Source organism: Haemorhous mexicanus, chromosome Z (genome assembly GCF_027477595.1).
Source record: "Haemorhous mexicanus isolate bHaeMex1 chromosome Z, bHaeMex1.pri, whole genome shotgun sequence".
NCBI lineage: Eukaryota > Metazoa > Chordata > Aves > Passeriformes > Fringillidae > Haemorhous > Haemorhous mexicanus.
In genome coordinates this window covers 52559421-52575182 of record NC_082381.1, presented here as the reverse complement: position 1 = coordinate 52575182, position 15762 = coordinate 52559421, and the positions used below count along the sequence as shown (strand labels likewise).

Sequence of the window (15762 nt, the reverse complement as noted above, 5' to 3'; positions counted from 1 at the left end):
TTAATTTGATGTCTTGTGTTCTAAAAGAAAGGAAATCAGGTTTTGAAAAGGGCATTTTAACAGTGACACACCCCTCATTCCCATCCCATCCTTCCAGGGCTTATTGTTCTGGTTGAGATGGCAGCACACATTCATGCTTTAGCTCCAAATCCAATCATGAGTGAAGTCACATGTGAGCTTAGAAGAACAGGACTTGGTCTTACCCAATGGACTCAGTCTTGGAAGTCTTTTCTAACTTACATGATTCTGTTATTCCATGGTAACATTTAAATGGGCCAATTTTACCTGATGCAGCTTTTAATTTGTATTTTGGGGCATTTTTTGTCTTTGATATACATACACCAAAGCATTTTATGTTGATGCCTAGAGTCTTATACGAAGCATATTTGCAAGAGGCTTGTTATTTTAGGCTACTTATCTTCTTTTATTTCTTACTTCACCAATATCACATCTTAGTGGTTAGGGACAGCATGGCTAATGCATCTCTGTAGAGGTACAGCAAGATTTATTTGAGTATCACAGTGAGAGACATCTCTCAGCTCAAAGCTAATGACTGTTCATTGAGGCTAAAAATTTGGAAGCAGCCAGATACCAGGGTTTGGTTGCATCACTCTTGCACACAACTGGCTGCAGAAGTTGGTGAACAACAACCACATTAAGCTGACAGGTCACAGATGTGATGTTGGACTGCTGTTCGTATGTACTGATAAGAAAATACACTGAAGAAAAATGGCTATTGAAACGTATTTTATTATACAGTAATTTGCAGTAGAGGAAAAGTGTCAGTTTTGAACATATATATACAAACAGTAAATGATCAGTCATTTTAAGGAGGGACAAGCTGCACTAAATCTAATTTTAGTTGCAATAAATTTTAAAAAAACTTTTCATAATTTAGAATTATTTATAGAATATACAGACTTTTATTGAAAGACGAACACACAATGGGTACAATTTCTTCCTCGCACTAGTTTGAAAACAGATTCACATTTTACATACTTCCTTTTATATTCAGTGGGAAACTTCCAAAGCTTGGTTTTTTTTGTTACTCAGCCACTTCATGACTAATTTAGTATTAGTCCAGCTATTTGAAGCCATATTTCAAGGAGCAGAATTGCAGAGAAAGGACTTCTTTCTACAGACTCGGTAACACTTTACATATTGAGTCACATTTTCTTTTACAGGAAGTTTCCTCAAAATGAGAAATAGTTTTAAAAATTAATAATGACAAATATTGATATTACAAGTCCTAAGGATACCAATAAAAAGGATTAGGACTGATAGTAATACAGTGGAAGATAAATAATAAAATAACTGGCACTCTAAAAATCTTCTCTAATCCGTAAGTAGCCCAGACAGCATTAGAGAATTACATGCTATATCAAGTCAGGCAGAGGTAGTGGTAAAGGCCACTGGAACTGTACACGAGATATTAGTCCATTTTTATAATTATCTAACACAACTAGAAACATCTTGAAAATACGTTTCTTTATAATATAATGAAGTACCATGAATACATTATTCCCTTTGCTTTATGAATCGGGGATCGTTGACTGCAGTATTTTTACCTAAAATGCTGCCCTACCATTGCTGTATAGCAGCTGACAGGGGAAAAGAATAGAAAACCTCTTTAAAAGGATATATATGTGGATTGCCTGCACTAGCACAGAACTTATTACTTTATTTGGAGATCTGCACGTATGCACAGCTGAACAATGTTCCTTGAAGGAGTGGCTTATAGATATTTTCCTTAAACTACATTTTAGCATCTTATACAGATTTATAACTGTAATTTTTTTTCCTAACAGAGGATTTTCTAGTCACTACAAAAGTAGTTACACAGAAAAATACTTAAGCCATGTAAGGCCATAACAGAACTTAGAAGCTGAAGTTTGTCTTATTAAGCCAGTAATATATGCTAAACAGGCACAAAGTGGTTACAAGAATTTCCGTGATCAAAACATTTTTGGAGCATGTCATAGAAATTATTGCCTCAGAAATGTGTAATAAATTACAATTAAAGAGGGTCAAAAATACAGGATAAAATAATGTTTCCATGTCAACTGAATAAAAATAATTTATTTACAGATCACGAGGAAAAACATAAAAGAACTTTCCTTTTCAAATAAATACATGTATTAAGGGAACACTTTCACTAACTAAAAAAATAAATTTGTGTGATTAAATGAACAGTTCTTATGTACTAAACAAAACCACAAAAACTTTAAAAGGACAATAGTGCAACCATGTCAGAGCATAAAGCTGATGTTTGCCATTTTACCTTTTAGGCTGAAGACAAGGAAACCTTTTAAAGTGAAACAACAGAAAAACTTATGCATTCATTCTTTCCACGTATAAATACATGCTTTAATTTCTAGATTTAAATATTTTTCCAAGTTCTTTTGCTTTAACATAAATTCAACACAGTATTATGTGAACATTCAAAATATGATGGTGCTGACCATCACAGCATTTCTAAAATGAGTTCCAACTGAACTATAGCTATATCCCCATTTAATAGTGCATTTTCAGTCCTCTAGACATTGATCATAAATTTCTCCAAGGTAAAACTTTGTTAACAGCTAACAACCTTCAACCCTGAATCTTATTTAGAAAACAACACTGTTTCAAATTAAAGTTGCTTTACATGACACAAAAAAAATTACAGAACTTAATAAACTGATTCAGGCTAAATAATTTGACTAAATAACATAAGATAGACTTTGGTTATTAAAATAAATGAAAAACAAAAGTACTGAAAACATCAGTGGCCTGCAGAGAGGGAAAAACTGGTGTGAAGCCAAGTCCCTGAACTTACATCCTTCAACCAGCCTCTCTACAAACATGGATATTCTCATGGCACCCTCTGTACGATAAAAATATTAGATATGAAAGCAATTACTACACATGCACACCTGCTGCTAATTCTGGGATGTAGAACCCAGAGACATTTTCTAAGAGATCCTTATGATGTGACACTGGGGGAGAGAAGGCTAAGGGAGAGCTACAGATACTGAGAGGGAAATCACCAAGATTATAGTCAAATTCTTCTACATAATGGGGGAAAACGGTTATAAATTTGTAGTCATTTGGGGAACTGAATTTGGACATGAAGAGAAATGTTTATCCAGAAAAGGAGGAGAAGTATGAGAACATGTTGCCCAGAATGGTGGTAGCACCTCTGTCCTGGGGCATTTTCACAGGCTGGCTACCCAAACCCACAGATAACCAAATCTAGGGCTAGCCAAAGTCCACCTCTGCTTGGGTCCTTGGAAGGCTGGACAAAACCACTTCCAGAAATCTTCCTGCAAATCACTTTATGTGATTCTCTGTATCCAGCCAAAATACTTTGCTCATGCAGGTGTGTCAATAATGTTCAAGCGAACATTGCACCTCATTTACTGGAGGCCAAGACCATAGAGCTAGTCAAACACAGTAGCTCAGGACACACACATAGAACACTGATCCCCAGTCCAGGCTCTCCAAGCTAACAACAGAATGAGAAACATTTCTGGAACGTAAGTAACAACTTATAATCTTGATCCTATCCCGAGAAAATGCAAATGCCTACATGTTGAAGGCTCACACTTCACAAACCAAGCACTGTATCATCTCCCTCTCTTCTCCCTACTGCAAACAATTCCCAAATTAATTTTACTTCCATCTCATTCATATGGACAAAGGGTTCACACAGAGAACACAGAAGAGGCCCTCATCAAAGCAGTCAGTTAAATTTGGCTTTTCTCCTCAAAGAAGTTAACTGAAACTGTTTTGGTTTTTTTTTTTTTTTTAAATAATATAGGGTTAACAGGAAACAATATGTATGTGATTAAACATATTCCTGATACACTTGAGGGCCCTGCATTCTCAGCCACATGCTTCAAATGTCTCAGGACTACAGTGAGGCATCCAGTACTGCTGTGTGGGAAGATGCTACAGCCCTGAAATCTCTTGCATGGAATTAGGTAGCGTGTGAAGATTTTCCTAGTACTTCCAAAATCCCTCACCAAACATGTTTTGTCTAGGGCTGAACTATTTTACAGTGAAATAAAATGTCTTATTCATTCCGGCATTAGATTTCTCTCTCTTGGTATAAAATTTTCTGATAATTGCCCAAGGATAGCTGCTCTGATTACAGATTTGAAAGGATGCCTAAAAACATTTTATTTTCCTAGTTGAAGCCCTTTTATTACTTGTGAATTATGAACCATCCTGTTTCTCAGATTCCCACATTTTATATGAGAGATAACACAGTACAGGTCATACAGTGTTGACATACAGTGCGGATAAATGCAGCAAGCAGCTGCTAGTCATACAGTTTTTCCATCAGTTGATAAAACTTTATCCAGGTTTGCTTTACTGAACAAGGCTTCAGCCTGGAGAGGTTTTATTAATGGAAACAGAGGAGACAACAGTTTTCTGGCTCTGAAAAGATGCTATCTGATTTTGATCAAAATCAATTAAAGTTAAGAAGAACTGGATTTTGACCACTAACTGTATAAGTACCCATAATTTTTTACTACATTATTGAACTCTTGGGAACTATTTTAAGCAAAACTCAGTGTTTAGACATGCTGACACCTAAAGCTACCGCCCCCAGTGAGTTTCTCAGAACTTTTCTAAAATCAGTTGAAGGAACTCTCATTAAAGTGATTGCTGCTCATTCCAGGGTCCTCTTTTACTGAAAAATTTATACAAATGCTTGTGCATGTGCAGCAATTCTTTCACCTGCTGATTAAAAACTTATTAAAAATGCATTAAAATATATATTAAATCAGAGTCCTATGTACTATTACAATCCTTCAGTTACTGACTGAATAGAAGATATCTGAAAAAGCAAAGGAAAAATTACAACTCCTACCAGTCTGTAGTAACAATAATGATCTAGCTTAAATAGGCAGATAGACACTGGATCATAACTCATTTCAGCAATCCTACATATCACAGGTGTTACATTCTCTCTGGAATTCTGAACTGCAATAGTCCAGACAAATTATTCTCTCACCTCTTAGCTATGTATTTCTCATTTCTTAGTCAAACCCCAGCACTCAAAATGAAATACATTCTAACTAGCCAACTTTTGAGGAACTACAACAGAACACCATGCACCTGCCACTGTCTTCTGATAAAGAGCATTCTGGCTCCCGTAAACTTAGGGATAACTCGGACCTAGGCAAGCCTTAATGATTTGGAGTTTTCTTAAGAAATATTTAATCAACATATACTCAAGGCTGTCAAAAACTAGATGTGCAGACATGATCAAAAAGAGATTACCTGAAGCTGTAATTTTTTTTTTCACCTGTGAGTAATACTGGATATTACCACACTCTGTATATAAGAAATATGAATGCCATAAAGAAACATGTAGGTAGAGACAGTAATATATATTACAATATTGTATGCAATGACTACTGCAGCATTGATTCTGAGATCATTGCACTGAATAATATTACTTTAAAAAAGTGAAAAAAGAGTCTATGGGGTGAAGCAATTTTACAAATTTGAATGCGCAGAAAGTAGAGTCTAGATTTTGAAGATTATGTGTAGCTTCTAAATATACAAATGTATAAATCCTTAATGAAAAGGAAACACTACTGAAATATTTTGGTTTTGTTGTTGGCTTGGGTTTTTTAAAATATACAAGTTTTTTAGTTAAGGAAAATTATCTGTAATTTAAACATTACAACAGTTTTTCATGAGTGCCGACTTTTTGACAGGTGTCCCAGCCAGGCTGGCTACTGATCTTGTATCATCTTGATTATCACTTCGTTTTCTCACCTCACTGTAAAAAAACAAAACAAAAAAAAAATTGCACTCAATTAACACATTTCTATTCATGTTCACTCATCTATTTTTAACACTATATGCTGCATAGTTCATCACCATCTATTGTACGGCAATGTAAATCAGCACAGAATCAACATGTCTCACAAGTTTCCAATTTGGTAATCATATTGACATTTCCATGCAATTCATAGTGACAAAAATATAATTTCTTTTAATATCTAGTAACTCCCCCATGTTCTGATTTATCTATCATTTTCTTTTGAGAAGTTTTTCTTATTTGCTTCTGTATTTTACCATTAAAAAAAAATGTTCATAGATCCAAGTACAAAACAAAATAACTTCAGATTCAAGTATAAATTCACTTTCATAGACAAAATGCATGTTGTTGGATGGTTTTTAGAAATGCAGACTTAAAATCTGTGCACATATGATTGATTATGGCTTATAGACCACTTTCTTGGAGGCCTTTCAAAATTACACTTTAACCAAAAATGGCTTGAAAAGGCAGTAGAATCGTAATATTTGGCTCACACACTATAAGAGAAACACCAGGGTGCTAAATGTACATGAACAGAATTTCTAGCTGTAAATAATTTAGAGAAGGGGAATTTTAAAGGAAATATATGCAATTAGAATGGTCAGTAATGAAACTGAATACATATTAATATGTGTAAAAGAATTTTTAAAAAGTAAACATAGAATTATTACATTTCAAAATAAATTATGAAAGTATCAAGAAAACAAATCCACAATTGTGGATAAAAACAATTTCAACTGTAATTAAAATTAATTACAATTTAAAAAAAATTAAAAACAATTTTAATTGTAATTAAAATTACAATTCATTCCGCAAACAGGTCTTAAAATTGTGGGCTCTGTAACTGAGTTGTGGTTTAAATATTAATTATTGAGAGAGCTTTGTAATATTTTCAAGAAAAACATTACTTCATTAAACTGAGAATACATCCCATCTTGCATTTATCTATAATGATTTAAAAGAGTATCCTTTTCAAATTTTTTTTAGCATTGGTACAATTTTAAAACTATATGTGCATCTTTCTATGTGCATTCACATACAATGTGCTCTTTATAAAATATACCCAGATGTGTTTAGGTGAAAATAAAACATAGTTACTTACCGAGCAAGATGAAGAACTGCTTCTACAATATTAGATCCATCTTTAGCACTTGTTTCACAGAATAGTGCATTGTAAGTCTGTGAGTAAAAATAAAATGTTAAGCTTAACTGATCTGAGATGGTTTCCGTGTAAATGGGTACATTTAATTACAAATTGTTTCCTGAATAACACAAAGAATGACAGTACATTTAAATGAACAGGATTTTTTCTAGTGCTCTTCATTGTCCAACACATTCTCTTTAGTACTGTCAAATAAAACAGTAATTGTTTTTTAATTACTTCTGGTTTATAATCAGTATATTCTGAATTAATAAACTGAATAAAAGCCATATTATAAGCTTAATGCTCAAACTCAGTCTTCTTGTCCACAAGACTGCAAAGTAGTAAGAAAATGCCCAGGACAGGTTACTTAATCTAACTTGCTAGCCACTGCAACTACAGCATCTGATTATTGTAGGTTAACAAAAAAAACATCATTCCACAAGTAACAGACATATCTGCCCCAGTATAATCGATCACTTGGGCAAGTTACTCAGCCACTGAAGACCCTTAAGACTCCTCCTATTATTCTACAAAATACATTGCTTTCACCCATATAAATACATGCAAATAAACTTGCTCAAACTTCTATTCGTAGCAGAGAATTCCTTTTTTCTTTCAGTACACCTGGCAGGAATACAAGATAGTCTCTTGAGGATGAAAATACTCCACACAAAATCTGGACAGACACAAATCAGTCAATACTGTGCCTCATATTTTAACTGGTAACTTCTATTTGGCAGCAGAAAAACTCAGTCTCCCATTCATCCACCTTTTTCTGAGAAAGACTGAGAAGTCTTTCAAAGCCAATAATGAATTTCAGCTCAGCAGACACTGAGATGTGATTTAACCCAGCAAAGACCAGCAGAACACGATAGTTTAATGCAAAATATGAATGAATCCTCATTACTTGACTTGGACAAATGAGCATAAAATTACCTTTGTTTACTAGTTTCTCACATGGTTTTCAGATTAAAATTCCTAAGACCACTTTATACTAATGAGGTACACTTGGACCTTACCATAGCCAGCTTTTCTCCATAGTTTATAGGCACACACTTTTGCCCTTGTTCTGTAACATCTTGACGGAGATCTGCCTTGTTTCCCACCATCATAATTGGAATATTCTCGTGAGTCGCATCCTGTAAGGAGAATTTTATTTCCTTATTGCTAGAATCCTCAGAATACAAAGAAGTGGCTAGCATCATCTTGTCATATCAATTTCCTTTCCACAAATTCTTGCATACTAGTAGAGAAAAACTGACAAATTATGAAAGCTGTGCTGTGAACTTTCTATAAACCACTCAAAATGTAAGCAGTCAGCTTAACTATCAGCCTGCAAAGATGTGTTTCCATTCCTATAAGCCTTGTTTCCCAAAAAGGAATTTAATGTGTCAAGTTAATCTAATGGAATTGGTTACTGCATCTAAATGCTGTATGACAAAATTACTAAGGGAAAAGTAACCAACTCCTATACTGTGACTACAAGAAAATGCTCTCACAGCATTAGACCAGTAATTAGACCAGTATTTTGCTTGCCACTTTTCCTCCTATTAAGCATCCCCAGCACAAGAGAAAAAACCCCTTGCACTAAATGCAAATTTAAATTCAAATAAAAAAACAAGAAGTAAAAGTAGAAAGAAATACTGAAAATTTCACTTAAGCTATAGCTAATTTACAGCATCTAATATATTGGTTTACAATGCAAAGAGTCCAAGGAATATTCAGCCATCCATAAGAAAGTATCTGAAATATGCTGCCACAATAATTTCCAAAGGAAATTAATGGGAAGAGTGTCATTGCACAACATCCTTTAACACAAAAAGATGTATCAGACTGAATTCTGAGTATATCAGGATACATTTAGGACTTCCATGTAGCTTTATTTCTATGACAGCCTCCAGTCTGGATAATCACAATTTACATCCAATATAATTTTATAAATAAAGAAAACTAATAATGCAGTGAAACATAGCTTCTAAGTTCTAATATATGTAAGGGTCTTACCTCAATCATATCCACCCATTCTCTCACATTAATAAAGCTTTTTTCACATGTTACATCATATAGCAATAAGACACCATCTGCTCTTCTGAAGTATGATTTAGCAATACTTCGAAATCTTTCAGAAAAAAAAGAAAAGATTTTCATAAGGCCACATTATCAAATAATAGTTCAGTTTAATATCACTAAGATATTAATGGTTCTATGATTCTACGATCCACCTACACATAACTTCCTAAATTGATTGCTCAGTTTACTTCCTTTGAAAAAGAAAGAAATCCAGTAAAATTATTTGAGGACTTCATGATCAATTACAGCCATCTTTGTAATGAACTTTATACAATCTACTCAACCAAGTACAGTAACTAGGTGTTTACAATGGATATGAAAATATTCTTCACAAACTTTTTACATGAGAAGAAGACTGATTGGATCCCTACCTACATACAGCCAACATAAATCTTGGTCAATGAACATATTAAATTGACTTCCACAGCACAAGATTAATCTCTTAATAAGCCCTAAAAGCTGTTGGTAAGGAAGTAATGGCTCTCAAGTAAAGATGTCATAGGATCTTGAGGAAACTTTACACAATATTTTGAAGAATCATGGATATAAATTCAGCAATATACAGAGATATTTTTGGCAAAATTCCAAAGTCTTTGGAAAGAAGTTTTTATATACTAAATGCAATGCAAATTGGGACCATGATTTTCAAGGCAAGAACAGGAGATGCGGAGGAAGGGAAGGGAATCTCTAAGAAAAAGCCTGCTTAAAAATACAGGTGTATAAAAACAAAGCAAGCTAAAGACTAAAAACAGAAGAAACCATATGCATCTACTCCATTGTTTAGTATTGCCAAGGAAGGACACACAGATTTAGTTCATTAATCCTGTGGTGAACCTCAACCATTTCTCTTGATACCTCAAGCATCATTGAAGCTAACACATAAACATTCCACCTGTCTTGAGGTCTCAGCAGAGGAAAAAATGCATCTGTTTATAGTTATTTACAAATGGACCATGCAATGATTGGGTTTTTTTCAGCTAGATGAAAAAAGGCAAATGACACTGACAAACAAAAGAATTGAAATAAGTGCAGAGGATCACTAACCTCTCCTGCCCAGCCGTGTCCCACAGCTGTAACACTGTAGGTTCTCCATCAACAATTAGTCTTTTCATTTGAAAATCCACACCTGAAAAGAATCATATGTATAGTCTAATATAACCCATCAATAATCTTAAAGAAACCACAAAAAATTAAAAGGTAGGGGCTATATACAACAGCTTATCCAAAATTCATCTTTTTTAATAGGTTATGAGATTTCAGGCAGTCACGCCCATACTTCTGAACTGCAATAAACCCCTGAATATATTTGCCTTTTCGCAGAAGAATTGAAACAAATTGCATTCTGAACAACAAGCAAGATCTCTCACTGCTTTATTTCACTAAACAGTTTTATCAAAGAAGTGAAAATGTTTTATAAGAAATTTGATTTCAAATACCAAGGAAGCAAAAGATAAATTAGAACAAAAATCGTGACAAGAGGCAATGAAACAAACATGTAAGTATGATTTGATTGGAAGACAAAATTCAGGCTTTGGAATCCTTAAGATTTAAGTTTGTTAGCTGACAAGTATACTAATATACAGAAGAAATCAGTCAGAAATCCTTCTAGCTGTACTTAAACCAAAGCTTCAATAACACTTTGAAGAAATTGCAACAAAAAATTGTAGGAGAGACATCAAAGGGCAGTATGAAATACTAGAGAAAGAGGGAAGAGTTGAGAAAACAAGAAAGCAATGAAAAATGCAGAAAAGTTCATGCACACACCGGAAGTTCCTTATACTGATATTCCTCCTCTGGTGCTTTGTGCAGAAAGAGGCTTCATAAAGAAAAACTAAATTAGACCAGTATCTTATTTCCACTACAAACAGCTGTTATTACTAAGCTTTAGTACTCAACTAGGTCTCACAGCCTGAATGAGAAACTGTGTGTGCATATCCCTAGCAAGCAATCACAAAGGCAAAGCCTTCCATTCTCTTCGCTGCAAAATAACAATGCAATTAATTTCAATATTTTAAGAAGAACACCAACTATACCCAGAGTTGCACTGGTATTGCCTTGAAATTCATTCTTGCAAAGTCTCATAAGAAAACTGGATTTTCCCACTGCTGCATCTCCAGCAAGAACAATCTTGTAAGCCTTCTCTGTACTGGGGTATTTTGGAGTGCATTCAGTTGCATCTGACTGAAAATAAAAATAATCCCTCTGTTACAACTCATAAAAAAAACTCACCCCTCTGTATCATTCTTTTCCATTTTTCCCATGAAGAACTGGTTACCTGAGGGGTGAGAGCAGATATATGTTTCCTCGTGGAAACAATTGAGCTGCTTCGACTAACTGGTCGGGAGGGCTTCCAGTCTAAAACTGCAGGGCTGTTAGCAGGACTGTATGCTTCTTCATCTCTGATCTCTGGAACCTGAAAGTACGAGTTAGTTCTCTGGCGAGAAAAGCACGTTTTTCTGGAAAGACTAAGACTGATTAAAACATTTTAACAGTTTAGATCAAACAGAGATGAATGACCAGATACAGCTGTGGAATTCTAATCAAAATATTGTGATAATTCTGCTCTCATTCATTTCTGCTGTTTATTATAATCTACATTTTGTCTTTTAACATTTTTACTGTTTGACATCCATTCTTTCAGTACTCAAATAGAAGAAACTAATTTCTAAAAGAAAATTTCAGCTTTATAACATAGTCACAATAAAGAATAATTTATTTCAAAGCTTATTTTGCAAACATTATGAATTTCCCCAAAGACATTACTCTCTATGCTATTACTACTCAAGCTAAATTAAGTAGAGCACAGCTGTAATAAACATTATTCATAGCAAAGTCTCCACAGAGATTAATGTCTACTGAACGCACAGCAGTTTACCTTAAAAAAACCCCACGTATTATACTGTGCTTGACATTATTTTTACTATGTAGTCCTCAGAAACTCTTTCAACATTACTAACAATAAAACAGACATAGTAATATCTTTGATTTTTTTTACTTCTCCAAGACTTTAGCCTTAAGTCAATGCATGCAATAACAGTATTCTATCCCACATGTGCTTTTTTCTCCACTGCTACAGCAAAGTAAGAGGAAGTGAATGGAAACCTATTTTATTTCTATCCACTTTTTTATCATTAGAAGATGAGCTCCTTTCTGCATACAGTTTAACAACCTTCAAAAATTACATAAACTTCAAAAATGAAGTTATTACCTCAAAAACGTATCAAAAAATCTAAATTCAAAAAGAGAACTACTTATACATTCTACAAAAAATGTTCACTAATTAATTTAAATATGTATGACCCAAATATTTACTTTTAATTGGCCTGTAGGCAAAGATCCATTTTATTTTAAAAATAGGAAGGTAATTTTGTCTCCAATCAAAGGCTTTTCTCAGAGAAGAAGCAAATCTGGCACTTACATCTGTATCAGAAGCATCACCACCAAAGCCTTCTTGCATACATTGTGACCTTTGAAAAATCCTTTGATGCCTATATTCCACTTCTGAATCATACTCATTTGAATCTCTCAGAGTAGACAAACCACTGTCAAAACAGCTCTCAGGTAAGCTGTCAACTTCACAGTTTATCCTTTGCATCGGGTCACAAAGGGCTAAAGAATCATAATCTTCATCGACACAAGACGAATGAGATGACCTAATAAGAAAATATTGGGGGGTGGGAAATTATTCCATATTATAAATCCCAATAATAAATAATTGCACTTCCCAATAAAATCTGAGCCCTTCTGGAATAGTCAATTCTTAGAAATGCTAATGTTAAGTCTAAGACATATGTCAATCCCTATCTTGCCTTTATAAAAAATTTCTTTCTCAATCATATGTCTTGGGATGCTCAGATCGAATTACTTCATCTGTGTTAATGATGATGACTTTCCACGTCTCAGTAATTATGACTATCTGTTAATTTTAAAAAGCCTATCTAAAAAAACAATTCAGAAAGTGATGTACTATGAAGACATGAGAAAAATAAAAATAGATACAATGTTTTAGCAAATTTTAGCCTACTCTAAGACGTAAAACAACCTTGACATATTGAATTTAATTTAAATGAATGCATTTGTTCACAGAGGCATGCATGTCAATAAGAAACAGCTATAAATATAGAAGATGGAGTAGCCAAGTTCAGGAGATCAGTAATGGTGGAAGAAGCCACTGAATAATTTTCTTACAATTTGATAGACTATGCAAAACCTAAACTTTTACACAGAATTCCTCTCTTTTCCCTTAAACTTCCTTTAAAAGTCTTTTTTTTTTTCATTCTGGATACTGTAATATATAAAAATATTTTAATGAATGCTGCAATGACAGTATGGGTTACAGAAAAAAAAAAGGGGTTTATTTATGCAAATAAAACCACAAAAAAAGGAAGATTAATAGAGTGAATCCTAAGAAAACTGATCTTATAAAAAAGGTTACAATGGCTACAATCATTATCATGCTCCTTCAGCAAAACAGGGACAGGCATCAACAAAAGTGAGGCAGTAACGGTCTCCACGTCAGAGCAGAGAAGAGAGGCTCTGGCTTAGCCCTGCTCGAAATGGATGTGATGAACTGACCTGCTAGACCAGACAAGGTCAGCATCAATCCTTGTAATAATAGCTTGCTCCCAGAGGGGCACCCCTGTGATGGCACAACACAGGAGAGTACACTGGGGAAAATCACCAAATTATGAATCTGTTACTGAGTCGAATGCACCTGGCCAAATGGGGGTGACAGTGGCATCATTTTCCTATGCAGTAACATTGAGAACCATCTAATTTACACCCTTCAGGCTAATGAATGCATGTGATCTTTGCTGTAGGATATCAAAGCATACATGGTCTTTGTATTCATGCACCTACTCGCCTATATTAAATCACTGAATTACTGAGGAAGAGTGCATGTTATAACAAAGTTAAGCGCGTCAGGCATTCCCTGAAATAAAGCTCTTAAGTAGGCAATTCTCAACTGCACTGAACTATGAATTCAATGCTGGGAATTTCATATATGCTTAAAGCAAATTTGACCAAGATGAATCTTACAGACAAAAAAAAAAAAAAAATCATACATTTTACAACAGATTGCTTAAAATATGTTAGTATACAAACCAATACCTCTTAATGCTGATCTGATGTCAGGAGACAAAGTACTGAAAACAAATAGGTTTTGGGACATTCACACCTCTTTTTGTCTTTTGATACTATGAAGTCACACATGTTAAGACTAAGCCTTATTCCTACCACATAAATTTTCTTTCTGAAGTGGTTTGTATTTCTCACTTTTGTGGAAATGCAAGGATTGCACTATGTGGCATATACTAATGAATATTCATAAAGAACAACATAACAAAGCCTCCAGAGAGGTTTTAGTTACTCCCTCAGAAAATTCCTGAATGTAATATGCAACTTAGAGTGGATGCCTCTAAAAATTTGCTGAGGGTCCAACATTAGGGAATTGGGTTTATGTGCATTCAGAAACAGGAAAGTGCTTTTGACAACCAAAACTCTACAACCACCAAACACAGAGACAATAGAATAAAAAGGACACTACTGAATGAATGGAGATAAGTGTGAAGCGAAGTCAATTTAATTCCTATCCAAGATATTTTTCTTTCTGTCAGACTAGGAAGACCTCTGTTAGAGTTCTCTCTATGGTTTGGAATACCACTGAAAGAAAAAGACAAAACAATCTATCAATTGAGTAAGGACACACATTTTTGCTGATGGATCTGTTTAAAAAAACAAGTGTGAAAGCATAACATGACTGACAGCACTCAGGGTTGCCTCCAGTACCCACTCTCTTCAGCGAGTCTCTGAAGTGATGAGGAAGTTGTGATCAATGATCTGTATCTAGTAAGCAGAAAAATAAATACCTCTGACTATCTATCTGATTGCATTTAGATGACTTAGTGGTTTTGTACTTTTATCCCATTAATATCCAAGTGCATCCACTACTCTTGCATGTCAGTGTGAGATGAGATGAAGAATCAGGCCCACATTTGTACTAATTATTATATGGGAAAAAAGGCACACAAGCTGAACATAAAATCAAAAATTTTCACTTCTTAAGTACTGAGAAAGGCTAACAAAGGTCCTCAGAATAGTTTTATAGTTTCTTGGAGACAAAAAGGCTGAGACTCAAACTAGAAACAAAAGAGGTGAAGACTAGAGAAGAGTCTGTCTGACCTCTCCGCAGGTTTATGGCTTCTACTGAAGAGGGTTATCCCGAGCTTTCTGAAGTAATTGAGAAGATTCCTATTGACTTTAGTGTATTTTGGACCACAGGCTACGGTCACACACTACTTCTAAATCAGACAGAACTATTGTCTGTTACTTAACACTAATCTGCTCTTCTAAGACAAGCCATTCTCAAGTTAACAAAAGCAAGCCTGGCTTACCTGTCATACCGTGGATTTAAAGGAGAATGGTCACCATTAAATTTAGGACTGCTTCTAGAAATGGTACTTCCTGGTGAGGTATTTGCTAACCGCTGCAAAAGATAGATAGTAAATGCATTATAACTTTGATGAACACAGAGGATTATATCTAGATTTGTTGAGAAAAAAGGTGTGCATCATCAAAATTACAAATTGGATGTATTTAATATATGTTTCTTTATATATTTTATATACATATATTTAGCTACTTACATTTAGTTAAACCTCATACTTCATATATGACTGAGGGTCAGAAGAGTTATTACCTATAGCATTTAGGCTTCACCACT

General features: G+C 34.4%; 1 protein-coding gene across 3 annotated transcripts in view; it reads right to left on the bottom strand.

The window, feature by feature from the left end:
• Nucleotides 1–730: 730 nt before the first annotated feature.
• Nucleotides 731–15762, bottom strand: part of RASEF (RAS and EF-hand domain containing) — a 37395-nt gene continuing 22363 nt past the window's right edge. For all 3 annotated transcript variants that reach the window (XM_059836779.1, XM_059836780.1, XM_059836778.1), the window contains exons 9-17: nt 15434–15525; nt 12457–12691; nt 11314–11451; nt 11072–11219; nt 10083–10164; nt 8973–9087; nt 7988–8107; nt 6927–7003; nt 731–5782 (exon numbers count right to left, since the gene is read on the bottom strand). In XM_059836779.1, the coding sequence (XP_059692762.1) occupies nt 5674–5782; nt 6927–7003; nt 7988–8107; nt 8973–9087; nt 10083–10164; nt 11072–11219; nt 11314–11451; nt 12457–12691; nt 15434–15525 (1116 nt within the window). In that variant the 3' untranslated portion in view covers nt 731–5673. The remainder of the gene's footprint in view (nt 5783–6926; nt 7004–7987; nt 8108–8972; nt 9088–10082; nt 10165–11071; nt 11220–11313; nt 11452–12456; nt 12692–15433; nt 15526–15762) is intronic.